At 41.2% G+C, this 27708-nt stretch overlaps 2 protein-coding genes across 4 annotated transcripts in view; one reads left to right on the top strand and one right to left on the bottom strand.

Moving 5' to 3' along the window:
* The window catches only part of PRKD3 (protein kinase D3), a 42792-nt gene extending 32772 nt beyond the window's left edge, over window positions 1-10020 (bottom strand). Inside the window, exons 1-2 of one of the 3 annotated variants that reach the window (XM_071739154.1) lie at window positions 9999-10020; window positions 5955-6998 (exon numbers count right to left, since the gene is read on the bottom strand). In XM_071739154.1, the coding sequence (XP_071595255.1) occupies window positions 5955-6245 (291 nt within the window). In that variant the 5' untranslated portion in view covers window positions 6246-6998; window positions 9999-10020. Of the gene's footprint in view, window positions 1-5954; window positions 6999-8928; window positions 9429-9545; window positions 9959-9998 lie in introns of those variants that run through there. The other 2 variants (XM_071739152.1, XM_071739153.1) reach the window with 2 other exon arrangements.
* A 5439-nt stretch (window positions 10021-15459) lies between these two features.
* On the top strand, window positions 15460-27351 carry QPCT (glutaminyl-peptide cyclotransferase). Its single transcript, XM_071739147.1, has 7 exons — window positions 15460-15800; window positions 18057-18203; window positions 20573-20854; window positions 23272-23448; window positions 24318-24417; window positions 24885-25001; window positions 26997-27351. Exons 1-7 carry the CDS (start codon window positions 15684-15686, stop codon window positions 27140-27142), a joined length of 1086 nt encoding a protein of 361 aa, XP_071595248.1. The 5' UTR covers window positions 15460-15683; the 3' UTR covers window positions 27143-27351.
* The last annotated feature ends 357 nt before the right edge of the window (window positions 27352-27708 follow it).

Here is a 27708-nt window from a genome sequence, read left to right as displayed (position 1 = left end):
CTAATGGTGCAAAACACCCATTACCTTAGAAAGTCTCTTCGTTCAGTGAAATCACTCCAACCTATTACCCTGCATCCCTACTCAGCTATTCGCTCCCACTCTATAGAATCGTTTGCCAAATCACATTTTCAAACAGGCAATTTGCTTCGAACATGTTGCAGGAGATCTTTCCCTCACCAGATGCCTCAGTACAGACACACTTGGACTACTGCTTGGCCAGGTTTTCCAGCATACAAACCTAATACCATGCTGGAAATGTTTATCTGCCCCGCACATACCAGCTCCATGCCCCCAGGACTCCCCAGCTCCCATCCTCTCATGCCTGCACTTTCTATTACTCTGCTGCCTTATTTAGCTCATATGAAGAAAGAAGATGACACGTCAACAAGGCAGACTAACAGAGGGTAAGAGATATGAGCACTGATGATGAATAAAAAACATGATTTGCATTAATTTTACAGCCATTCAAAAATCAGTACCATGAACTATTACCCAGGAGAAAAACCCAGAAGGATGGCTGAAATACTGCTAACTACTTGTTACACCAAATTATGTTATTACTGCAACAGTTTAAGAGATTAATTTGTAATATGGGTGGATTGCAATATGATCATTGTAATATGATTTTTATTTATCAATATTTTCTCAGTAAAATATGTTAAAATTTGAGAAATCGTGTTAAACTTCAGGTCAACACCTCTGCAACAATTTGGTTAGATAGACATTATCATGGCAGCATCCAAATCCTTGGGAGAGAGTTCACATTCATGCCACGTGTTCTGATCATGATAATTTAAAGTATATTTTTAAATAAACACATTTTTTTCCCTTCAGCAGCCCTCACTGAAGCGCTAGCTATCCAGATTACTTTAATCCAGCCCCATTAAAACCTGAGTTCCTAGTTATGCAAATAATACAGCTATACAGTTAACTGTCACTCATTGAATTGCCACAGAGAATTCCACAGATAGATTTGTCTGTTTCTTCATGCCAGGCTTGCTTTAGCCTGATTATCAAGCAAAACATGTGAACACATCTCCTCATTTCCCTCCTCTCTGTAGCCCAGTCTACTCCATCTTCAAAGGAAACTGGATGGACTTCAGCCATATTCCAATCATCAAAAATTAAATCCCTCCCATCTAATTAAAAAAAATAAGCAGGACTGTCAAAAAAAGTGCATACAGACTGACAGGAATACATTCAATTCAGATTATTCAGATTAGTGACTGGGGAATACAATGTACCGGGACTTTCATGGTACATGGTACTTTCATGGTTTCACTTATAGAAACAATGAAAGTATGAAAAAACAGAAATGGTAGAAAAGACTCACAAGCAGGTGAAATATGCAACATTTAACTCCTTTTAAACACAACTATATTTCCAGTGATTGTGTTCTCAATGCTTTATGCAGTTCATGGTCTTGAAGAAACAAAAATCGGTGTGTACATGTTAAGTACCTGTGCTTGACAGATTAAGGCCTGAATTTGGGCAAGTCAAAACAGCACAATGTGACAGAAAACAATCAAGGAATTAACACTAGTAAGGAAGTTTAAGTACTGTTGGGAGAGAAAAGAACATATAAAGCAAACAGTAACACCTTAAGGACTCTGCTTAGAGACAGAATGATGACCAAAAAAAAAAAAAAAACAAGGAAAAAAAAAGAAGGAAGAAAGCCAGTAATCAAGTAGAAATGAGATTACACACAATCATTAATTTGCTGTTGAGAGACAGAAAATTGATTGCATCTGCAGTTGAAAGATAGCGATCATGTTAGAATGAAGAAAAATTAAAATAATTAAAAATACTATTGCTAGGTAAAGCAAAGACACCAAACAGATGAAAGCTGCATGGATTAAGATGAAAGAAACAGGTGCTAAATAAGGGCTTCAAGCCTATATATAAGCAAGAAAATTTTGAGACTACTTTGAAGAAAGATACTAGACAAGAAAAACAAAAATGTAGCACATATGGAAGAGTTCAGCAATAGCAGAATTGTAAACATTGTTAGTGGAGATGGTTTAAGAACAAATCTGAAACAGGCAGGCCACAGAGGGAAGAATTACTTTTGGAGATGAAGTAAGAGACAAGATAGACCAAAACATACTAAGCTCAATCAAGTTCAAAAAGAAGATAAATATACAGGAAACAACTGCAGCAAACATGAATGAAACATGAGATACATAAAGGCAGAGAAAGATGAGGAAGAGATAGAGAAAATAAGTTTAGTTTGGCTTTTTTTTTTTCTCCGTTTTTAAATTTAAGGCATATGAGAGCACAGCTTTATGAAAATACAGAAGAAAAATCTGAGAGAAGTTTGTTAATCAGTAAAACAGCAAAGCCAAATAGGTATTTCTCCTAAGTGGTGACCACTTGGGTGGCTTCAACGAAGGGGAAAAACTGGTGTGGAAGATTAGGAAACAGACTGTACAGGTAAACAGCACATCAGAACTCCAGTCAGAGGGAAGGTAACGATTAGAAAGGATCCCAAGAGTTTCAGGCAGGCACTTTCAGAGCAAAATGTAGCAAAGCCACTGGCAGAAAAGTATGTAAAGAAAAATGATGCACATTATGACTGAAAACGAAAAGGATGAAGGACAGGTTTGTAGATGGAAAAGGTAGATAAGGGAAGTTTCGGAATCATGGAAGTAAAGCTTTCTAAGTTACAGAAAAAGGAAATCTTGCAGGTACTGATACTATACAAGTCATAGTACAGATCAATGTTCTTAATTTATAGCTATTAGTTTAACTGCAACAAAATAAATAAGATAGAATAAAGCCTTTATTCTGTCCTATTCTATCTGTCCTACATAATTCTCAGTTTGAAGGCAGCAGAACATCACCACACGTCAGTTTCTAGTTTTAAGCTAGTGAACCCTCCAACTAGGTACTATTCTACTACATGTCCTCTCGTGTGAGGACAGAAGAAACACTATTTAAACACAGAACAGGATTTAGAACTCTCCTCTGTAATATCTGATCATTGTGTAAGGACATACACTGTCCATTTGCAACTTCTGTTACCCATTTTTCTGCTTCATTTTTCTGTATCCCTATACTCTAGTAGTCATATCTGTTCATGCTTTAGCACCTCTTCAGACTCACCCCAAGACCTCTATTGTCTGTAACTTTAATACGGAGCAACCAAGATAAGGATAGGTTGAGACTACAACCAGGAATTTCTGAAGCATCCCTATAAAGTCTAAAGTTTGTTTTTTCAGAGAACTTGTATTGAGCATTCTGATAGACAATACCCCTACCACAGTGCTCTCCAAATTAAACGTTAAACTTGAAAAAAGTTCTTGCTCCTCTCCTAATGTTTACAACATTTTTAACAAAGCTAAGGGACACATCAAATATTTGCATTATTCATCTCTGTCTCCTTGCAGACACTCTCATTAGTTTCAGTTCTGCTGATGCTACTTTTAATTACCCTTCTGCAAAACCTCGGCAAGCTCATCCAAATACCAGTGTCTGAAGCAGAAAGCACCACAGCTGAACAGCAAAAATACAGCACAATTGGCAATACAGAAAAAGCTATCAAAATTAATTAGGTAAATACAGTGCTTATTTGCTACCTCAACAGCTCTCAAACATAGGCTTTTGTAGAATTATTTCCCCTCTCCCCAGTGATTAATTTCCCCTGGAAGAAATAGGTAAAGCATAAGTTGCTTTCCTGAAAACTTCTGGGGATGATATAATTACTTTTAAAAAAGTTAAAATCCATCCTCCTCAGAGATCTACTGTATTTCCTAACCATCATTTTTTGATACTGTAATTGTAGCCTGAAATAGGCAGGCAGTTCAAGCTCCCAAGCAAGTGAGGAAGGATACCTGAAACTTTGTGTTGTGTTTGAGATATAAGGAAAAATAGAAAGCTGAAAAGTGATTTAGAAGCACTATTAAAAGTAAGGAAACTTCCATTTAATTCTAGCAAAGATACAACTCAAATATTAAGAAAAGCTATATGCTATTCCAAGTAAAAAAAAAAAGTTTTTCTTCTTTTTCATTAAAGAAGGGAAACTGTAAACAGACCCTGCTAACTACAAAATTATCAGAAGAACAAACTATATGGTACCCTGAAGTTGAGAACCAGGAACTGGTCAAGAAAACACAATCCAAGCACACTGTGTAATTCCAAAGGAAAGGGAAGTTTTAACACTGTTGAATCTCAAAGGTATACCCTGTAGCTTCAAAGTTTTGAACTGGAAAAAACAGCCATATGCATGACAGTACACAGAAGAACAGTTTACTATTTTGACATGAATACAAAATTACCTATTTATTAATAACAGAATATTTTATATGCTTGTAGCAGTCACCAGACCTAAGAGAAAAAAACAGTCACGGCAGGACATACTGCTGTCAAATAGAGGGTGGAGGGAAGATACTGCTACTTGTGCTCTGGCTGCAAAACCACTTATGAAAGATGAATCCAGCACACATAAGGTTGCTTCCTGATCAGCTGGCTGCCTGCAAACATGTTCTCACTGAGCAGTCATTTACTGGTAGCATCAGCTGCAGCAGAGCATAAACTGACTAAAAGCCAGACAGAGGAGAACTGCTCATGAAATCCTCATCAGTTTTGCAGCAAACTAGGGTCAGCATAAAGAAGTTTCCTGAGCTAGAACAAGAATTTGAGCTAAATCTTTAGATGAATCTGCCAGAAAAACAAAAAGGGAAAATAAGTGTGAATCTATTTGGTTTTGTCTTTCTTTATGACAGAAGACAGGAAATAGGCAGATGCAAAAAGAAGGAGTTGATATAGAAAGAAAACGCAGCCCCTAAAATGGCTGCAAAAAAGTGCACCTAATGTGTATGGTAAAAAAATATTACTAAAAGAGTTAGTCTCTTCAGAAAGGAACTAAAATGCTGAACTACATTTGGTAGCCCATAAAGATATTATGAAATCAGCTTGCTTGCCATTTATTTATTTTTTTTAATATTTAAGACGTGGCAAGTTGTTGGATGGGTAAAAAAAAAAAGATATGTAAGCATACACAAATCAGAGTTCTTACAATCACATTTACTTTCTTTCAAGCTATTAAATGAGAAAGAACCATCTAATAAAACTCATCAACTAAGAATTCCAATCACAGCAACAAAAGACATGGAGAAAACAATTCCTTACAAAATAATCTACCTTCATCTCCCTCCCTCTCATCCACCCCCAGCCTTGAGGGAAAAGAGTAATTATGTCATTACTTTATGAAACAACATTAACCTAACCAAAACAAAGATAAAACTCAGATGCAAAAACAACAAGATCAGTGTTATTTCCTTCCTAAAGAGTCAGAAATTGCAGCAGCTTAACCAAGACACATTTGAAAAGCATGCTAGGATTCTTTCATTTCTTGGTCAACCCCCTCTTGATAAAAATTAAGATATGCTGACAGCAGTCTTCTCATAGAAGAGCAATGCATGCATTCCTATATGTAATGACAACACTAGGTTAGTATTAGCTGTTTGGTGGGGTTTTCAGTTAATAACTAGAAATAAAAAGAAAAGCCAGTATCATGCAGCTCTACAGGCCTTCAGTGCATTTCTGTAGCCACCATCAGTCTCCTTTCATTACAGCTGGCTATACTGTTCCAAGAAGACTCCTGAACAGTAGTAAGCACAAACTAGTAAAAATCTAAGATATCAGTGACAATCACCAAAAAGCAGAAAATGCATTCTCCATGTCGTGAAAACTAATTCTTACAGAAAATTTACTACAACATCTTTCACTAGATTTCACAGGCAAGAAAGCAAGAAGAGGGTTTACTCCTTTTAAATTATGAGCTTCTGTCTTGGAAGTTAGCAAAATTTCTTTGTGCATAACTGCAAATATCTAGCATGGGATCTTTGTCACTGTACCAAACCTCTTGGCTTCTTCCAGTCACCTGTAATCACTAGCAGTCTGTTACAAAACAACTGCTACTGTCAGCAGGGTGTGGTGGTGTTATACCATACCTTCTGGTAAACTATAGAGCACACGAGGTCTTTAACAGCAGAGAGGGACAGGTCCTGAGCTTCAATGGTGACAGTCTCTCGAGTGAGACCAATCTGCAGAAGGAAGGAGATGCCGTGCATTGAGCCCCGGGAGTTGGTGAGGCTCTGTGTGCTGAAACTGCCATTGGAGAGACGGCTGGAGAGCCCCGACTGGGGACTCGAAGACAGAGCTGGGGTTTGTGGTGCAGCAGCATGACATGTAGGTGGGGAAAACTTCTGTAAGGATGGGGGAGAAGAGTCGTTTGCTGACATCTGCCTTGCTTTGCTCTGTTGAGATCTCCCTAGTTGTCAAATTCTAAGAAATATATGTTGTCAGTTCTTGGTTTGAACAAGGATAAATGTAACCTTCCCCTTCTTAGTTCACTGAAATGCCCCTGACCAGTAAATCTTCATTTTCCCTTTCATTCTGTGCAAGCCAGAGAGTAAAATAATTTCAGCTCTAAGTTATTTTAAATTAAAGGTTCTCTTCCCACAGTTACAATCAGCTGATCAAAAGCAGACTGCCTGTCCTTTAGCACCACGTCCAGACAACAGAGGCTTACATAAAGGCCTCACAGAAATACATCAGCTCTGATGTTTTATACTTGTCCTTCATGTTTATGTATTTAAAAAAAAAAAAATCTGGAAACATAGATAGAAATAAGTGTTGGTAACTCATTAACAGTATCCTTGTTCACCTAATTCAACAGATCACATCTTAAATGCAGACACATCTTCATGTAGATAGCCTTTTGGAATAAAAAACAAAAAACAAAACACCCACTGTATCCTTGAGCAACAACAGAAGTCCATGTATGTAATGAATCTATTCCTCCTTCAGAAAGTCATCTCTGAATTCACAGGACAAAGTTAACCTGGAGATCAGTGAAGGTATCCGATTTCATTTTTATAAAATATTTTAGTTCATTAAATGCGGGAGCAGAATGTCTGAAGACACAATCACATTAGATGTAATCTCTAGCTTCAGCCAGATAATCTCCAGCATTTTGAAACGTTGTACTCTGCCTGCAGGGGAAGAGATAAAGTTGTTATTTCACACGAATACATAAAATTGCATAGCAATGTCATAACCACTCTACTTTGAAGCAGAAGGATCACCAGTTCCTTGTTCACATACATGTTATGTTACTAACATCTTGTACTTTTAACTGGAACTTAAGCTTCAGTTATGATACTGTATAATACACAAGATAAATCAGACCTAACACTGCCCAGTAGGTTACCATGTCTTTTAATTAACAGTAATTTTGTAAAGTAAAGCACTTATACTAAAGAAGAGGAAAAAGAATTAAAAAAACAGGAAACTAAGAAAAAAAAAAGGGGGAAGAGATCACAACTCTATTCTGCAGGTGTATGCTTAGAAGCTGGTAGTGGGTAGAGAAAGAAACTAATTAAATGCATTGAGAAGTCAAAAAAACCATAATGACAAAAATAAAAAATCCTCTACGTAGCATGTACTTAGGATACCACGTACTTTAATACTTTTATTCAAGACAACTGAAGACCACCTTGCACAAATCCCAACTGTAGGGAGACAGCATACAACTGAGCACTGGTCCCTTTGAAAAAAAAAATTATTTAATGATTGCATGTGACTGAAAAAACAAGTGTGCTACAACCTGTTGAAACAAATAATGTCATAATTACAGGCAAAAAATAGCTGTTACAAGACGCTGTGCTACCTGAGTCAGTATTTCAAGCATTACATAAGCAACTGAAATGCCCCAAAAGAATAATTTTTACATTTCTCACGTAACTTCTACCATAGAAAAAGTTAGCTTAGAAAGCAACAGTGGTTCAAGTACCACTAACAGATTAAAAGGAGCTTAGAGTCACCAAAAACACCAAAATCAATACACTCATTTATTTTTTCCTTCTTTCATGTACAAAAAAACCTCTCAAGATTATTAAGATTAAATGAATTTTTAGAACAGAAATACCACAGATTACCACCCACATTATAAACTATCCTTTTATTAGAAATAAGACTGATAACCAGTAAAACAGTCCACTTAATAGATTACCCACTCCCGATATTTACCAGTGTAAGAACTCAAAACCCCACTGCCACTGCATTTAAAAAATAGATAACAAAAGACAGAAACGTGAAGGTTCAGTACTGGAAGTAATTAAGCTCTCAGTTCTGTGACAACAGGGGCTCCAGAAGAGAGAACAAATCGGTGCCTTCAACTTGGCTTGGAGATGACTCATTCGTGTGTTCTACATGCTGCTTTTTTTCTCCCTCACTTCTCACAGATATCAGAGACAGCAAATACAAAGCTTTAGGGGTGGATCTGAATTAAAACTGAATGAATACCTAACCAAAATAATAAAAAACGGAAAAGCCATACACTGTGAAAGAATTCACGTGTCTACTAAGCAAGTTTCATTTAGACAGTAAAAACACATTGAAAAAGCTCACCTAAGGCTGTTTAATTAGAATGTTAATTATATTTACCAAAAGCATGGTGCATTTGCATTTACAAAGCCTTTTCATACCGAAGTTATCTGCGTAAAAGCCTTTAATGAAGTTTACTTTTGCTACTTGGTAGTTAAGAATGGATCTTTCTAAGAAAGGAAAACCAATCAGAACTACTCACTTTGTGGCCTGGATAAACAGATTCTGAACACCAAATAAAGTAGGATGATACTGGTATCTATATTTAAGCCTAGGATTCTATGCTTATATGTATATAACACATAAAAATATATAAAAATATAAAAAACCCTACACCTCAGGAAGCGGAGAGGCAGAAGGGCTAATGAAGGCAGCACAGCTCGCAGGCAGAAGGCTGACCCTCCCCTTCCTCTTGGGGCTGCTCCCAAATCAAGCAGCTTCCAGGCAGCTTCTCCCAACACCTGGCACTTCATTCGCCCTCCCTTCCCCCTGCTAGCCACGACACGGACCCCCACCCCACCCCGCCGCCCCTCTCACCCCCGGGGTAGCCGCTCGCTTTCCGGGTTCTCGCCGGGAGGGTCTGACTGCCGCCCGCCCCTGCCGCCCCGCAGCCGGACCTCGGGGCTGCCCGCAGGTGCGAGGGTTCGGAAGGCGGGCGGCCTCCCCGCCGCCACGGGCTGGGCTGAGGCGGGACCGGCGAAGGAGCCGCCGGCGGGACGCGTCCTGCCTGCCGCGGGTCACGCAGTCCCGTCCGGGCTGGAGCTGGCAGCAGCCGCTCTCCCGTCCCTCCCAGGTTTAAATCCCCGCTGGGCGGCCCGCCCCTGCCGGCACAGCTCCCCGCGGCGCCGCTCTCCGGAGATGATGTGGCCTCGGCCCGGCATCCCCACCCCGGGGGAACCCCCGCGCCAGGGCGGAGCTGCCGCCGCGACGGCGCTTCCCCCTGCGGGGGGCGGCGGAGGCCGCTCCACAACCCCCGGGGCACGGTCCTCACCAGGGTCGATAGGGGCGACGTCGCCGCTCCCGCCGCGGCAGGAACTTTCCGAGTCCGCCCCCGCCCTTCCCCGCCGCGGAGGGCCCGGCCCCCGGTCTCCCCGCCCGCCCCCGCCGGCTCCCGGCCACAACGGAGTCGGCGAACCCCGCCCCGCCGCCCTCACCTGCGGCCCCGCCAGACGCCGCCCGTCCCCGGGCCGGAGCTGCCTCGCGCGCATCTCACCCACCGCGCAGTCCCGCGGCTCCCCGCACACACCAGAGCCGCCCGGGACGGGCTGCACCGCGGGACTGCCGGGAGCTGTAGTCCCGCATCCCCGCTCTGACCCGGGTAGCCGCAGCCCAGAGAACTACAAGCCCCGGCGTACCCCGCGGGAGCAGGGCTCGGCCGGTGAGGCAGCGCATGCGCAGCCCACCCCGAAAGAGTTTCCGTTAGTTTTCTTGCCCGTGGCGGTTGCTGCCCTGAGCCGCTAACGGGACGGCGGGGAGCGGGGCGGCGCCTCCAGCGGTTGCCTGCGCTCCATCTTGTAGCCGCCTCCCCGCCGCCGCCCTTGTCTCTCGCCTGTACTGCTCCCGGCGCCTCCGGTCGTGCCAAAATTTGGGTCGGCGCCAGCTCGCACCCGTTCTCTGTTGTGCCAGCGCCGGCCTCCGGTTTCGACAGCTCCTCCGCCCTCCCCGCTGTCCCTCAGGGAGTGCCCTGGGGCCTTCCTGCTCCTCGGCCCGGCTGCAGCCCTCCTCTCCCATCTGCGCCACTTTCAGTTCACCTTTCCGGGGCGTGGGTGGCTCAGCAGCCCCACGGAGACCTCCCCAGGGCCTGGGACAGGGCCCTTCATCTCAGCACAGGAAATACTTGACCTAGTGTGTCACAGGATCGCCTTGGTCTTTTTGGTGGCCGCTCTGACCTGATAGCTCGAAAACGCTTTTTGCAAACAGTGTCTGCCGGTGCCTGTGCTCCGCAGCGATGAGCTTGTAGCTTACACAGAAGTTTTCCAGGCCCTTCTGGACATGCTTGTCCCTCTGCTGCTATGTGTCAGCCCCTCCCGTCTCCCCTGTCCCCCCCACAATATTCTGATTCACCCAAATCCTCTCTTCCTGCTCTGTATTAATGATGCCACTCTTGGCATCATCAGCGAATCTCTGCACCCAAGATATTTAGCAAGCACTACAATTTAGCAAAAGTTCTCTACAAAAGCAGTCACAAAGCAAAACTGCATTTGTAACCTCCCCCCAGCTTCAAAGCTCCCTGCTAACAGATAACCCATAATCTTCCTTCTTGAATTTGGATTCGATTTCTCTTTAAGAGTCTTAAAATAATATCCACTACCATAAAAAGTTACTGCAGTTTAAATGATATACCAGACAAAAAATACTTGGAAAAGGCAAGCTGTCAGCATTCAAAGGCTTGTAATCCTCAGCTCAGCGAAACACAGATGGAGAAGCAGATTAGTGCTTTGTCTTTTATAGTGCTGTTTCTAACGTACGTTTCTCATTTCCTTCATCTTACACTCCTGAGGCCTGGCCTAAAACCCACTGAAGCTGAGTGGAGTCTTTCCGCTTACTTCACCCTATTTTGCATCAAACCTTTACACAGTGCAGCTGATACAGAGTGTTAACCAGGTCTGTGTTCTGCCTGGAGGCAGTCTATTTGATAAATAATTAGCTTCTTGTCAAAATCTGGAACTACTTTAAACTAAAACTGTAGCACTTAATGGTTGATTCTGCTCTTAACTGGTTTTGAATGCTAAAAAATACCCTGGGACTTTTTTAATGAAGGCTATTCCATGAATAGAGGATGTTCTTGCCAAAGCTCTGTACCAGATAACTGAGCAATCTTCGTTTCCTTTTTCCTCTAAAGTGGGACTCCCACACACCACCACTGTAAACAGAAAGCTTGCCTCCATAAACATTATTTTTGATGTTTAGCACAGCAAGGAGTCATAGTCTAGAATATGTAAAGTGCAGCGAGCTTGTCACTTTCTGAGTAACAGCCCTAAAAATAGCTGTTTATGGATGATAACAGATGGATATTAGGTATTACCAGAGCCACTGGGCAACGATTTGCAAAGAAGCTCAGCTTTATACCATCCAATAGGGTTGGTGCCATTTAATTTACTGCCCTAAGCCATAATAGCTTTTTTCCCAGAAATTGGAACAGAAGATGGATTAGTTAAAATAAATTTATTACAGAACACAGGAAGGCATCAGCCAAAACAAAGCAAACTGCTTGTAAGTATTTGTGTGACAGTACTTTCTACTAAATGCTCTGAAGCATCCAAAAACTGTTCTGTTTGCAAAGACCTCTGAGCAAAAAACATCTGAAAACAACTCTGCATTTCAGCATCTATCTATAGAGCAGCACACACGTGTGCATATGCACAACTGAGTCTATGTGATTATATAGTGCAGCACCGTGACAGCATTAGCTCTCTCTGCACTAACTGACAGGGCAAGAATTCTGGTTTATTATTTTTGTGACTACCCTAATTAGGAATTTCCTGTGGATTTCATCAAAGTTCTTCATCGTTCCTTACTGAAGCTGGTTGCACTTTTACAAATTGCTCTCTCTTTGAGTGACAGGATACTAGGAAATAGCGGTAACTTGTTTTAATTAAAAAACTAACAAACAAACAAACCACAACAATAACAAAAGAAAAAAAAAACACCTCTTTTTCATTCTGTATGGACCACTAGGTGTATACAGACAAACTGCATTTGGAACAACAGGTTTATAACTCTAAAAAAACCTCATTTTTTGCAGTTCAAAGTTAATGCTGATAGTATTTGGATGTTTTATATCTGAAAATGAAAACATAATCATTTCTATTCACCAGTCTGATGGTTGGAATATTTTCATATCATCCAACTGGGTTACAAAGAAGGCAATGTCCTGGGAGACTTGACTGGTGCAATTGTCTGAGTAATTCCATAAGGATGTTCTGCCATGATTGTTTTTCACTGCTTTTGACACTTGCATAGCAATTGCTTTTATTCAGGATGTGCAAGATCTGCAAGAAATGCTTGCAGAAGAGGAACTGGTATCTCCATGTACAAAATGGCAAAATGTTTTTCTTTTTTGTCAGTTCATGGTCTCCCTTCTTCTCACCCTCTAAGAGAAGTGAAAAAGAGTTAGGAGTTCAGGTTTGGTTTGGATAAAATCCTGAAAAGTGGATGTGTCTCTGAAATACCTCATCGTCTTGGTTTGAGCCCTTAGCTGAACTTTGTCCTAAAATCTACCTCCAACAAAACAGTGAAAAGCTTAATACAGGCTTAAAAAATATGGAATGAAAATTTACCTTACTATAAATCCACTGAGAACAATCTGTATTGATTACTTTATGTAATATTATGATTAATTTTATGTAACTGACATTTTGAAATTCACTTACCTTTCATTATTTTAAAGAATGCTCTCACAGATCCATGTGCCTGCTGGGCAGGCAGCCTCATTCACATCTCATAATCCTACTGTACTGACTCTGAAATCACACTGTTATTTCTCAAAATAAGTGTTGAGAGTTGACCCCATCTCACGTATTAAAACTTTGTCTGTGCATACATCATCCCATAGAAACAGAGTCTTTTAAACCTGGATCACCAAGCATGGTGCTTCCACAGCCTGATAAAGGCTCAGTTCCAAACTCCACTGAGATCACTGGTGGGTAAGTGTGGCCTGGGATGAACAGGAGCTCAAGCCCACAGAATGCACATGAGCAGCCAGCACCTGCAGGACCTTCTGCTGCTTTCTGACCATCAGCCCCACTACCCTTTCCCTCTGGGCTCTAAGAGGTGACAAATTTATGAAGATGCATCAGCCTTACACTGGAAATCTCAGACTCCATGTCCTAACTGCTGGCTTACAACTGCTGGCTCATCCGTCACAGCTCAGACACAAAATTGCCATATATTAGGTGGATTCAAAACATAACAAACCACACTGACTCTCCTCTCCCTTTCCTGGGCCTGCCAGTTGGAAGAGCTGGGCATCAAAATTGTATCTGAACCAGTGGAAGGTGCAGAAGCCCCTTTCTTGAGAGAACAGGCGTACACCAAATCCATCCCACCTGACAGTGCCTTTCTCCAGAGTTTATAACCGAGGTGATGACAGAGCTGCAGCCTCAGCTTCCGAGGGGTGGTTTAGGCTGTAACTGTCTGCAGTGACAGCTTTTCCACTTAACAAAAAGTGCTGCCTCTAACGTCTGTTCTTCTGAACTTCAGTAGATGGCACTGTCACATCAATGGGGTTACAGCAAAGGAGCAGTGCACAGGTTATATTTCCACAAATAATGTATGATCTTCAAATAATCTGCCTTTTTTTTTCCTCTAGATGACAGCTCGTTACCTATATGTGATTTTTCAGGGTAATAAACCTACCATTCAAAACGTATAAAATAGAACAGCTGACCACTGAGCAATACATTGACATCTTTTCAATTTGGAAGTATGGATGAGGACTGGACAACATGCTTTTCTGTAAATCCCTGGGAAAACAAAATGTTTATCACCTTGATTGATTATTTTCTCAACATTGTGTATTATTTTTTAAAAATAGCTATGTAATTCTCTTTGCAGCTGTACGCTGCTCTGATTTCTGCCACATTTCCATAGATTCTCTTATCAATCTAATTCATATTATTAGTCAAGGAAGTTTCTGGGATGGGGGATGGGAGAAAGAGCTTCCCTCAAAATTTTGAAAGTAAGACCTTTAAAAAAACCCATTCAACCTCTCTAAGCACCTAGTCTGGCACTTACGTTTTTATCTATTATGTTTCCCACATAGGTGGGATCAACACTGTCTTAAGATGACTAAAGTTGCCAGATTCATAGTCTATGTATAATAATACATAATAATTGTATTCCTTGGTGGAATAATTGTAGTCCTTGGTGGGACCACAATCTCTTAGGGAAAAACAGTCATAGCTAGTCCTGAATCAAGCTGATATTCCTGGCAAGTTTCTCCTGCAGCTATTGTGGGGGGTTTGGGTTTGTCTGGTTTGGTTTAGTGCTGTTTGTTGTTGGGGTTTTTTTTCTGCTAAATTGTATGAGAACCCTGGCATATCAGCCAGAAATTTTGTCCCGTGTCTGATTTATACAGTCATCCACAGGAAATCCGATGGAGGGGCTTGGAGGGGCAACATATTTTTGTTCTGTTGTATAGTCCTGGTGGGATCACTGGCATCTTGGTGCATAGTTTCCTGTGACTTAATCTCAGCTGACATGCCAGGGCTTTTGCCTAAGAATCTGTGAACCATGCTGATTTTTGTTTGTTTGTTTTGTTTTGTTTTGTTTTTGTTAATCAAATGATTGACCATTTCTCCCAACTCACCATGTGACTTGACTTTGCATTTGGAATAACTTCCTAACAAAGCAACATTTGAACTTTTGTTAGGGGGGAAAATGGCATAGATTTCAATTAACTATTTATTTCCCTGTGGATGAAAAATTGGATACAGACACATTCTAAGTGTCAGACTGAAGATGCTGAATCTGCGGGAATGTTATCACCACCAGAGATCCCAGCTGTCTGCTGGGCAGCTTTTCTAGGAAATCTGTGGAATCTGGGTCAACAGTCTGCAAATCAACATATTACTCCATTTCTCTAGTACTGCCCTCACACACACTTTGAATACTTGCAGAGTTGTAGTTTCCAGGATGCTGCTTTCCAATAAGAGGGTGAGGAGCAGCAAGATGATTACTCCTGCTCCCTCCCTCTCTCCTTTATTTCTTTATTTAATTTATTCTAGTATTAAGTCTGAGCCTTAAGTATGATGTAAAAGTCAAAGGCTTTCAATAGCATGTCTGCAAAGCAGATTAGTCGGATGTTTTCTACAAAACCACAGGGCAAGGATGTTGATGTCAAGTGACCTAAAGAACGGCTCATGTGCTCGGAAGCTTATAGATGCCATTTAATCATTTTAATTGGTCTGCTGCGAAATACTGCCTCCCCACAAATTTTGCTCGATTGGTAGTTGAACACAGGCGGGTTTTCAGGGGAAACCGCAGACTGCAGCTTTTTCCGCGGCGGGAATCAGGAGCCCCGGGGAGCCTCCGCCTGCGAAGCCGCGGCCCCGGGGGAGGGGGAGGAGGAGGAGGAGAGGCGGGCGGGGGTGCGGCGGTACCGGGGCACGGCTGACGTGCTGCCTGCCAGGGACAGGGCTCATTTCGGCGGGGACAAGAGCGGGGAGAGGAGGGCAAGGCTGCGGCTGCTACGGTCCCTTCCCGCCCTACCTGCTTCCAGCCGGCACCGACCCCAGACCTGGGAAAGCGGAGGCAAGGGGCTCGCCCGGCCGTGAGGAGAGAGAAGAGGGATGGGAGGGGGCCAGGGAGCTGCCCCCCGCCTGCTCGGGGCCCTGTGCCTCTCCGCCCTCGCCTGCTTCCACCTGGTGCGAGGCAGGGGAGCCGGAGCAGAGTGGACCCTGGAGAAGGTGGGTGGTCTTGGCGTTTCTCAGGCCCTTTTTTCCTCCGCAATTCATTGCGCGGGAGGGGGGGTTGGTAGCGCCTTCCCAAGCTGCAGGCATCAGCAGCCGGGCGGTGGTACCTACCCCCCACGCACCCACCCGCCGGGAAGCCCCTCACAGCTCCGGGTCATCCTGCCCTGGGCACAGGGAGGGTGCTGGTTGGGGGTCGCCGCCCACCCCCATCCAGGGAGCCGCGGGGATGGTGCCTTGTGCGGGGAGCGCAGGTGAGGGTGGGTAACATGGCTTCCCCCTGACCCAGCCAGGGGCTGCAGAGAAGCTCCACGCGTCTGTGGTGCCGGCGGTGCCTTCCACACCACTGCCTGGGAACGGGCTGCTGGGCCAGAAGCTTCATCAGGGGCAGTCAGTGAATTGAAAGAGAAGCCCATACAAGACAAGAGGGATCAAAATTCAAAATTATATTCCCTGTAACATTCTGTTATACCCCCAGTTTTCGACATGATGATGATAAATCAGAGGACAGTGACTTGATTTTGAGAAAATTCCAGCAGTTCTTCCAGCAGTGATGCATGTTTAGCTAGGAAGAACAGGTTGGGATGCTGCTGACAGCTACTGCAAGACTATTTTGAAGGGATATAGTACCCTAATATGTCATAGAGTCGTACTATATTGTTTGTATTTCAAAATGTTTTGCAAACTAGTGACAAACCCCTCAATATAATGCTTAGTGAAACGCTGATGAGCAGTAACCCCCCCGATGTTTCTGTGTAACAACTCTGTAGTGGTCAATTACGAAACACTACCAATTATGGAACATGGGACAGCATACAACAGAAAACAACATTGAATGAAAGGGTTCAGGAGTTTCCAAACAGGAAGTATACTTCTAGGGCCCATCCCTAGGTGTTTGTAGAAGAGCGTAACTTAAAAGTTCAGCAAGAACTGGCTGAACTCCACTAATCCAGCACACCTCTTTATCTCATTCCATTCCAGCCAGTCAGTCTACTTGCCAGTGATGTAAGCAGTCACCTAACCACAGAACCATAGCATCCAAACTCTGCCCATCCTGACACTAACCAATAACCGCTTCCTCTTCCTCATCAAATTCTTGTCCCTTTCGCTCCTTCTCCCTGGAAGGATGCATGAGCCTGAAGTTGAAAATTTTACAGTGTAGAGACCTTCCCCTCCTCTCACTGAGGAATCAGGTCCTAAACTTGAGTTTTTAGATGCTAACTTCCATTGCCACCGAGCTGACATATACCAAAAGAAGTGACTTAAGTGGGGGCTACTTGTAGAACTTAAGTCTTGCAGTTTTATGCAGCTTAGTACAGAAGGTTTAGCAGTAACCCTAAAAACATTGCAAATATGTGATAAATAAACAGATCACATTTTTCAGTGGAAGAAAGAGAGAAGCCTCTGTAATAGAAACTAGGAATGGATATGGTAAGAGCATCCTATAGTAGTGCCTATAATAGGAAGCTATACAAACAGGACTGGCTCAGCAAGTTCCTAAGAAGGCAATTGCTAGATATGGGATAAGTTCCAAGCAGGTGCCTAAAGGGGCATTTGAGATGTCCTTTTGTATCACACCTAGCATCAGCTACCTTTCCATCACAAGGCTCTTGCACAACAAAGAAATGCATTTGCCAGCCCCATTAGTGTGTCTTAAATATTAGAGGTCATCTGAAATAAAGGTCTGTGCTTAGGCAACAGAAAAGAAGCCACCTGGGAGGCAGGAGACAAGTTGCCAGTTCTGAAGTTAAACCATGTGCCACATCAATACCACTGCTGTGGGCAGAGGCCACAATGACACAGCTTCACTGCCTGGGACTGAGCTAGCAATGCTTTTCTTTGCAATACTACCCTTCATAATGCAGATGCAGCAGAAAGCAAAATATTAAACATTATTTCTACTTAAAACAAAGCTTCTGATGCTTGTTTTAATGGAAATCTCATATGAAGGTGGCATGATTGTAGACATGACTGTACGTATGTAGAATTAAGACATTAGAAAAGAGAACCAAATCATTGGTTGAATTTTTACAGCTAACTGGTAGGTAGAAATTTCTACCATGCTTTTAATAACTAGTATATTTTAATTTTATTTTTTAAATTCTTTTTGAAGGAAAAACTTTGTTGTAAATTTTTTTTTGTTACCAGTAAATCGAAGTAGCATAATATATCATGTTAACTGGAATCTGAAGAAAACCAAGGCTAAAGTCTAGCAATAGTTATACCAATCTTCCATTTTTCTCCCTTCTACAGTATTCTCACCAACCAAGAATTTTGAATTCTGATGCTATTCAAGAAGTTGCAGCCAACACAGACATTTCTGAAATGTGGGAGAACGATCTGCGTCCTATGCTGATAGAAAGATACCCGGGGTCACCAGGGAATTATATCGTACGACAGGTAGGTCAATGTTTCCTGAAAACCTCTGAGAACTTTTATTACTTATATCCTGGAAGCACCTTTAGTGGCCACTAAAGGGACAGACACATTCCTTTCATTTAGTAGAATGAACTTTATCATTGTTTGAGTCTAGACTGCATAGAGCCTGCATGACACAGCTTGCACTTAGGCTGACATTTGCCCAGACTGAACAGCATGATGAAAAAAACCCCTCTGTTTTTAAAGTTCTGTTTTAAATTAAAAAGCTTGCCTCAGATTTGGTACCCAAAGTACTATACAACCATTGTCCATTCACTCACATGAACAGGTTTTTTGTCACTGGTACAAACCCCCTGGGACCACACATGGAGATGAAATAAATTACAACCCTCTCTGCTGTTTTTCTGGAGAAGTCCTGTGCTGTTACACCCCCTGTAGTGTTGCTGCAGATGGGCATGTCAACACAAAAAGGGATCAGAGTGGTCCAAAAGATCAGGCAGATGAAACAGTCAACATGATGAAGTGCAGCATTGGTCCAGCTACCACCCCAGCTATGCTGGCCCAAGTACAGCAGTGTGTTAATGCTGCCCTAACATATCCTGACTGCACCTGGCCCCAAGCCAGCAGGAGCTCCAGCATTGTTGTGTTTGAGACACAAGGGGTTACCACACAACTGGGTTGCTGCCCTGTTGGCACCTCTGCTCTACACTCATGGCTTGGGCATTTTCAGGGCTGGCTCTGGATTACATGAGCCAAGCAGGAGACTAAAAGAGTGGTACAGCTGAGTTTAATAGCAGACATTCACAACATCTCACTAGCCTTCATCTGCCCTTCAGGCAGTGACTCAACAGCTTTGAGATAGCCCTAATTCCAAGAAGTGTATTTGCCACTCTGTAATTGGTAGACTGGAAAAAGGCAGCATTTTTATGCTTTGTGTGCATGCATGTGGACGTCTCTATAGATTTAGTTTTGTGGTTTCCTTAGTGATACCCTGGAAGGCAGCCAAATAAAAGGCGAAAATGTAAGAAAAACAAAAAAACTCCAGCTGAGCCTAGGCTAGAAAACCACAAATCCTGTTCATAATAGGATCATCCTGTTACAAGGTAACAGTATGTACTAAAGTAGACCCCCACCAAAGATAAAAAAGAAGAGTCCTCCTTTGTGGAAGCACAGTTGAGTCCAAAATGGGTGACATTTCTTTGTTAAAGACATCAGACTTTGTTATAACACATCAGACTGCTTTAAGGGAGAAGGCTACTCACAGTCACAGCTCATGCACATTGGGGTCTCCATCCAGGCTTACATACTCCTTTTAGTCCATTACAGAAATCTTCTGCTCACCCTGGAGATGGTGGGTAGACCATTCAACACCAGTAAAAGCTTGAGAGGGTGACCACAAAAAAAAAAGGAAGTTTGTTCTAGCACTAAAATTCAGTGGCAGTATTCCCACTGACTTCACTAAAAGCAGGACAAGTCTTTAAAGTCTGTTTTCTTTTTCCTCCTATGAGGCTTGCCCTAATGTTTATTTAAAGTGGGTGAAATCTGCCTTGAAGAGGCACTCCAGGGACCTGTAAAAAGTTGCTCAACAGATACAGCCTTCTAATGAAGAACTCTGTGCTAAGTGTAACTGGGCTTGGGAGAAGTATTCTTTTTAGGTAGAAAGATACCTAAAATTAATTATCTCTTCTATAGACTTGCTGTCTTCATTTTAATCTTTACATGAGCTACACTACCAGGATTTAATTTAAAAAAAAAAAAACTGTTCTGAAATGTTTAATTTTTTCTTTAATTTACAGGAATCTAAGTCTTACAACTTTGTAAACAACTTAGGTCACTGGAAAGGCATATTTTTCATAGAAACTAAAGAAACTAAGAAAAGAAAACAAACCCAAAACACCCCACACCAGAAAAACAAAACAAAACAAAACACCAGTATTTGTTTTATACTGCTGTGTCAGTGTGTGGTAACTGTCAAAATAGCCACACTAAGTTCTCTGTAGCCAGTTCTAACATTTAATTTAAGGGCAAACCTGAGTTTAGATTTGGAAAGATAAACATTAAATCTGTCCTGGGTATACCTGAAAAAACAGTGTCCTGGAAACTTTAGAAATCAAGATCTTACTGTGTCATATTAATGGGCAGTCAGAGCACCTTCAGGCTCCAAAGACAAGAGACAAAAGGGAGAAATGAAAAGCAAAGGAAGCAGCGAGAAGCTAAGGCAGCAAAGATGTTATTTTATATAGTGAGGTTATATTTTCTGTTATAAAAGCTGTCTTCTAAAAATACCATGAACTTACAGAAATGAGCTTAAGTGCTGCTTAAGTAGCTAATTATAATTTGAAACATCTTTCTGAAGCAGTATTAATCTGATTTATTTTTTTTAATTGCAGCATATCAAGCAACGTCTTCAGAGATTACAGGCTGGGTGGGACATTGAAGAAGATACATTTCAGGCAGACACACCATATGGGTATCAAACATTTTCAAATATTATCAGCACTCTCAACCCCTCTGCAAAACGCCATCTCGTACTTGCTTGCCACTATGATTCAAAATTCTTTGGGCTACAATGGCAGGAAAGAGTGTTCATAGGAGCAACTGATTCAGCTGTGCCTTGTGCTATGCTGTTGGAGCTGGCACGTGCACTGGATAACAAGCTTCAGTTAATCAAGGTTTGTTGCTCATTTCATTATCATTCATTTTTTGCAAATGTAAGAGGCCTTAGGGCACTTCCATGTTCCCTCTCACAGCCCGTGTGCCTCATTTTCTGATTGCTCTGCTTTGCCTGTAGTAAATCTCTACTTTAGAGTACATTACCACATTAAAACTTCTTATGCAAAGGGTGGCTGTCTAAAAATTATCTAATACATATATACCATGTAAAAATAATAATTTATACATGAATAATACATGTTTCATTGATTCTGTGAGATGAAATCCTACTTTCTATCTAAAAGGCACAGAAACCTCTAGGGTCATTGACAAAGTTTTGTCACTTTCTGAATTTTTGCTGTTCATTTTAAAAATCTCTTACTTGTATTCTGTTTTGGACGATGGGCTTTAATGAATTTAACTAATTGCTGGGCAGGAGAAATACCCTTACGTCCATCCATCCTGTGACAATTTCAACCTCTTCTTTTTTGTTTTCCTTTATCAATTTTAATAGTATATTTATGAAGCAGGTGATGGCTGAGTATAGGAAGACAGTAAGTAATAACAATATTATCACTCTGTCTTACCTACACAAGGGATAATCCCCTTCAAAGTGCTGCCATGGCTTGGCACAAAAACTGTTGGTCCTACAGTCTCTAAAAGCTTCTAGGATTTCCAACTCCTAGGATTATGTATTCATGAGTGCCATCTACTGGTTCAGTATTTACAGAAGAATGCTCCTTGTATGCTAAAAACTTTCACAGGAAAAGGTCTCTCAGATGACTCTATGGCAGTTGTTTCCAGAAACTGATTTTGTGCCTTCTGACATAATATTTACAAATTAGAAGAATACGAATAAGCCAATGTTTTAGTCACAAAACCAGGCACTCCTGTAATACATGTGCTTTCATTTGGAAGTTTTGTTTAAAATAAATTTGCCTGATGATTATTTATGGAACAGACTGCACAGTGACCTAGACTGGAATTTTTCACAACTAATACTTCTGTAACATTTTTTTTTAATGAAACTGCTGTATCATGTAAGATGTCAGAATTTGACAAAAAGACAATTTAATTGCTTTGCACAGGCTACCATTTGTACAATCTGTTAACAAAATATACTTTGGGATCCACCTGCTTAATACATTAGCTGTGACCCTTTTGATTTGCTCATAGTAGCATAATAGACTTTGTTATGTTTTCAGCTGTGATTTTTATCTTGATGTTTCTCCAGCTGTATAGAAGACATATCACAATATTACTCAGAGCTGGGGACGTGTTAAATGGTGATAATAATTACAAACACTACTTTTTAAAATTCAAATGGCATTAATATAGTTTCCTACAGAATGAAATGTAAAATGACTGCTATCAAAAGAGATCACTGCTGTGCAAAGGTCATAGCATTGTGATTAAAGAAATCCCTGTAGCACTGTGAGCATAATCAATATCATCTTGCCTACGTGAGTAGAAGTTTTCCACTACTGTTTATATTGGATCAGCTCCAGCTTGTCAGGAGTTGTAGCCCATACAGGACGGGACTGTTGCCAGTGACCCCACCTTTTTAACCACATCATGAAATTTAACTTGAATTAACACTAATCCATTGAGCAGCTTAGAATATTTATGGCAACTGTGAAGACTACAGTTCCCAAAACTGCTCATACAGAGAACCAAACTGGGTTTAGCCATGATGTAGATTATTAGGAAACACTGCCAGTACAAACAAGGCTTCAGTTAGTAAACAGAGATTGAAAAATGTCCCCCTCTGCACTGGGAAGGCTTTTCAAATGTCTCCTTTGTGACCTTAAATACATTAATCATATGCATAGTCAGTTTTAACCACTGTGATATTTTTGGCTGTTGAAAGGGAAAGGTGTATCTACTCTACTTTCTGTGCTTTGGTTTTAGGGTAAAGCCACCCAGATGGTTGCACGTTCCCCTGAAGGAAAAGAAATGGTCATTCTTCTCATGACTGGACTGTTCTTTGTCCCTCAAAGAACAATCAGTTTTAAAATATGTAATTCACCCCTACTCATACACAACTGTAGCAGAGATATTACTCCTTTGTGGCACTATCAAGGAGTTATATTAGTACTCACATCAGGTCCTGTTGCTGATATATTTGACATGATGTTTCTGCTACTCTGTTTTGCAGAGCTGTCTCAACATACTCAGCTCATGTCCCCTAAAGTCAGAAATGAGGCTTTTAACCAGAACCAAACTGATACTAGACTGGAGAACCTGTCACTGTGTCAGATAAATGACTGATCACTGCCACTATTACACCATAACCCCTGTTTAACAGCCATAAGCTTTGTGTAGGGTAACTTGAAAATATACTGCCTACTGATGTAGCTTGTATGACTACAGTATTTGTCCTTTATTTAATTTAATGTCCAGAATCAGTTATGTTACTTTTCATTTCCTCCAACAGACCAGCTCAGCCTCAGGATCAGACCTTTCACTTAAACTCATTTTTTTTGATGGTGAAGAAGCCTTTGTCCAGTGGTCCCCTTCTGATTCCCTCTACGGCTCTCAACACTTAGCAAAAAAAATGGTATCTACTCCACATCCTCCTGGTTCAACAACCACAAATCAGCTGCAGGGCATAGTAAGTGGTTTTCATTCGTCTAATGAGTTTGGGTTTTTAATTATTTAATTAGTAAGTAATTGGCCAAATTATCAGGAAACCACAAACTGCACCTAAGTTAAAGGAAGCAGCCAGCTTGTGGAAATTTTGAGATGTGATAAAATAGAGAGTTAGCAAAAAAGTTTTTTCAAATGGATCTGCTTAGAACTTCTCTGTGCAAGTCTGAGGATTCATGGCAAAATCAAACTAATTTATTAGAAAATAAACTAGGATTCTTAATGAGAGATAATTCTAAGGTACTAGGAAAGAGCACAAACACAGGATCAGTCTACAAACAAATCTCTCCTAGCTCAGAGCTAAGCTACAGCAAGCTGTTTCCCGTTGATTCCTACTAATATTCTGGTTATCTGCTTCCATCTCCCCATGGCCTCCTAGTTTCCCTATCCACTGCAGTGACACTCTGTCACTGTAGCTTATGACTCATAAAATGTCTTTCCCTTGACAGACTTTGTTGTTCTCTGGGGAAGAAGCAGTTTCCTCTTTCTCCCCACCTACCACAGTTTCTGTTTTAAAGAGACATAACACACAAACTGCAAACAGCAGTGCAGTCTGCTTCAGCTCGAGGAGCAGAGAAACAGCCTTTTTCCTCCTTGGAAAGGCAGCAAAATGCATCAGAATGGAATTGGGTTCTGCTAATTGGGTTCTTCTCAGGCACCATGGTAGAACATCCAGATCTTCAATCAGAGCTATCAAGTGATTTATTCATGACCTATAGAGGAGCCAAGAGGTTTTACTGCTGGTGCATCTGCTGTTGGAATTGTAGTAAAGAATTCTGTATTAAATAAGTTCTGTATTATTAAATCTCCTACCAAATTCTCTTTCTTCTGTAGGACCTGCTTGTACTACTGGATTTAATTGGTGCACCAAACCCCATCTTTCCCAATTATTTTCCAAAAACTGTTCGGTGGTTTCAGAGGCTTCAAGCAATTGGTAAGGAGAAGGGTATGAGCTTCTGAAGTATCTGAAAATTTAGTGTGTAGTTTCTGATTGTACTAAGCTCTGTAAATAAGATTTTTTAAATTACTTTTTTATAGTATATTTAATAATGAAAATGTTGCTGCATCTTAAAAATTTTAGAAAGATTGAGCATTAGTAAGAAACTGAGGAAGTTTCCCAGACACTTGGAAGCCAGGAAACAGATTCTGTTTCCGTTTTCCACTCTGTGATTCCTGGGAACTGCTCCACTTCTGTGTTTTAGTACTCACTTCCCTAAAATTACAGTAACAGCACCAACCTTGAGGTCTTCTAAGTACTAAACAAATGCAAAAACCATGCAGCACCCCTTTTTTCTTCTTTGACAGAAAAAGCGTTCATGCGAAAGGAAAAATAATTCCAATGTGCTAACAGGCCTTCTAGTGTCCAAAAGTTGTAATAATCACTTTCATTGTGACTTACAGAGCAAGAGCTACACAACATGAATCTGCTGGAGAATCACCCTGCTGAAAGGCAGTATTTCCAGTCTACTTTACATCGAGGCTTAGTTGAAGACGACCATATTCCATTTTTATTAAGAGGTACTGGAAGCTCTTAATTTTTCAAGTATAAGTTTTATAAAAAATGCATAACCTAGTGAATGAGCTAATGCACATGATCCTGTTCTTCAAGCTTATTTGCCCCAACTTGAGGCTTCTAAATCCAGCTTTATGCAGGCAGCTTTGAAAAACACACCCATCATCATTTTGCACCAGCACACCTCCAAGGGTACAGAGTAATGGACATTTCTGTCAGCAGTAGTGTCCTACAAAGATAAGGAACTCTAATCCTTTGGGATATCACTGCATACCATGCTAGCCAGCTAGTTTGCTCTTTCTAGGAGCAGAGACACATTCAAGGGTCCCATTTTCAAAGACCACAACAATCTCTAAAGATTGGTTGTCAGAGTTACAGTAATGCCCACTATTACCAGTTTAAATTTGAAGGCACCAACTTCTCCAAAACCTCACATACTCAAATACAATATTCTCAGTTCCCTAAAGAGAATGGAGACTGCACAGCTGTCAGCCTGAGGAGTGGGAAAAGTGCACAGAGCAGCCATTAGATATAGCAAAGGACACAATGTGCCTGAAATCCCTCCTGGAATTAGGATTAGGAATCCCTCCCATACCTGAAACTGGGATTCCCCTACCAAAGCATTTCTCTTGGCAGACACCTACACCATAGCCTCTGACTTTTTGTTAATTCTTTTCCTTTGGGATGAAATCAAAGAAAGGGGAAGCAGTTGTACTTATGCTGCCACCTTGGCAGGCTGCAGGTGAGTGACTGAAGCACTTGTCCAAGTTCAAGATGTGGATTTGATGTTCTTCTCAGTTCAAACATTCAGCAGAGCATTTTCAAAACTACCTGGGCAAAAGAGAGGTAGTAAATAGAGTAACCTCTTGTGATGTAAACTTTCCACTGTACAGGGAGGCCTGTACAGAGTCATATTGCTAGAAAAGAATTAACTGAAAAGGAACATAACACTAGTTCAATTAGAAGGATGTCTAACTAGGAAAGGAGAGAGGTATCTTCATACCCAGCCCCTAATTTTACCATTGCTCATGCACTGTTATCTACTGAGTAATGTAAACTCTGCACACAGCTGGAAGCAGGCACAAGATCTCCACTGAGCTCTGCTTACTGTCTCTGGCTCAATGGCTCAGCAACACCATGAATCTTTCATTTTTCACACGAAGGCAGGGCCCAGGGCCAACAAAACCAACACAGCCATCATCTGTGTGTCCAGCAATATCCAAAGTCCTACCATGGGAGAAGCCAATAGGGGAAAACAATGACTACATCTCAAAATCTTTTCTAATAACATGATTAACACTCAGTGAAAAAAACAGATTGCTTAGTGGTATGCAGCTTCAAAATGAGAGGAAATGCAGTATAACAGGAAAGAAGTTGAAGAGAAACAGTATTCCCCCAAAAGTGATCAGGAAGCAGAAGACTGATTTAAATCCTCCTTGGCCTGAAAGTTGCAGTATGTATAGATGTATTTATATGCAGTGATAGATTCTATCAAGTAAAAGTTCTTTTATTTGAGGATAACAATGGTTCTATACTGCAGAGTAAAAATGCAAACACCCCATTTTACCATTCATGGAGAGGACAAAAAAATGCTTCAGAAAGTGCTCAGTCTAATACTGTCCTAAGAACATGGTTCTTCTATAGTTCCTAAAAAAACAGCATCAAATTACAATGCAAAGCATGAGTAACAACAGAAAAAACCACCAGCCAAGTATCACAGTAAAACCACTAGCTACAGGTGCCTTAAAGAAAACAAAGAGGGGAAAAGTACACAAAAGAAAGGAAGGTGCCAGCTTTAGGAAACACAATCAAATGGATGGACTGCAGTGAAGAGGCTTAAAAAAATAAATATATAAACAGAAGCTGCAATAACACACACACCTCTATGAAGTAAGCTTATTGTATAGCTACCTGACTCAGTTGCTATATGGTGACTTATCAGCTGGCTTAACAGAACTTGTTCATTATTTCTTCTCCAAATTTCACTTTTCTCTTTATAGGGGTTCCAGTCCTACATCTGATTCCATCCCCTTTTCCTGCAGTATGGCATACCATGGAGGACACAGAAGAAAACCTTGACAAAACCACTATTGACAATCTCAGCAAAATTCTGCAAGTGTTTGTACTGGAATATTTAAACCTGTGATAGACAAAATGGCAACAAACCAAACTCCATTCTAAATACTCCTTTCTCACCTTCACATTTGCTATTTAATTGCATTAGAGAGCACTAAAGTGAATGAAAATCCAATGATGACTCTTGCTAGGCTGATTATTGATTCAGCTGTTCCTGACCCAGGGTTCCATGGAGTCAAATGAGATAGCATTAAATAAGAATTAGTTTCAGCCTGTAAACAGTTTGGTCTTTGCATGTTGTAGCTCTGAATTAAAAAAAAAGAAAAATTCCAGATTGTGGTATTTTATACTACATATTAAGGTCACAGGAGGGAATGCCTCCTGACTTAAGGATTAGCTACAGTTTATAGGAGGTGTGACCAACTTTTGCAATGTTCAGCAATGGTAAACAGTAATTTATGTAATTACAGTAAGTTATGTAATTTATACATTATCAAAAGGAGCAAAAATCACACTAAAACAAACCTCCACCAAAAATATCAAGGACAAGCCATAGGCTGTAATATAAAAAAAAGATACCAGTTTAACAACCCTATGCTTTTACATTCCTTACTGGAATTATTCATTTACAGTTTC

This window comes from Heliangelus exortis, chromosome 3, assembly GCF_036169615.1.
Source record: "Heliangelus exortis chromosome 3, bHelExo1.hap1, whole genome shotgun sequence".
In the NCBI taxonomy this organism is placed as follows: Eukaryota; Metazoa; Chordata; class Aves; order Apodiformes; family Trochilidae; genus Heliangelus; species Heliangelus exortis.
Note: the sequence above shows the minus strand (reverse complement) of the source record. Positions and strands in the feature narration are given on the sequence as shown.

Bases quoted from the DNA above. Each gene is read 5' to 3' on its own strand.
- QPCT (XM_071739147.1), top strand. From the start codon at position 15,684: ATGGGAGGGGGCCAGGGAGCTGCCCCCCGCCTGCTCGGGGCCCTGTGC. The intron at 15,801-18,056 runs GTGGGTGGTCTT...TCCCTTCTACAG, and splicing joins CAGAGTGGACCCTGGAGAAG to TATTCTCACCAACCAAGAAT. The intron at 24,418-24,884 runs GTAAGGAGAAGG...TGTGACTTACAG, and splicing joins TCAGAGGCTTCAAGCAATTG to AGCAAGAGCTACACAACATG.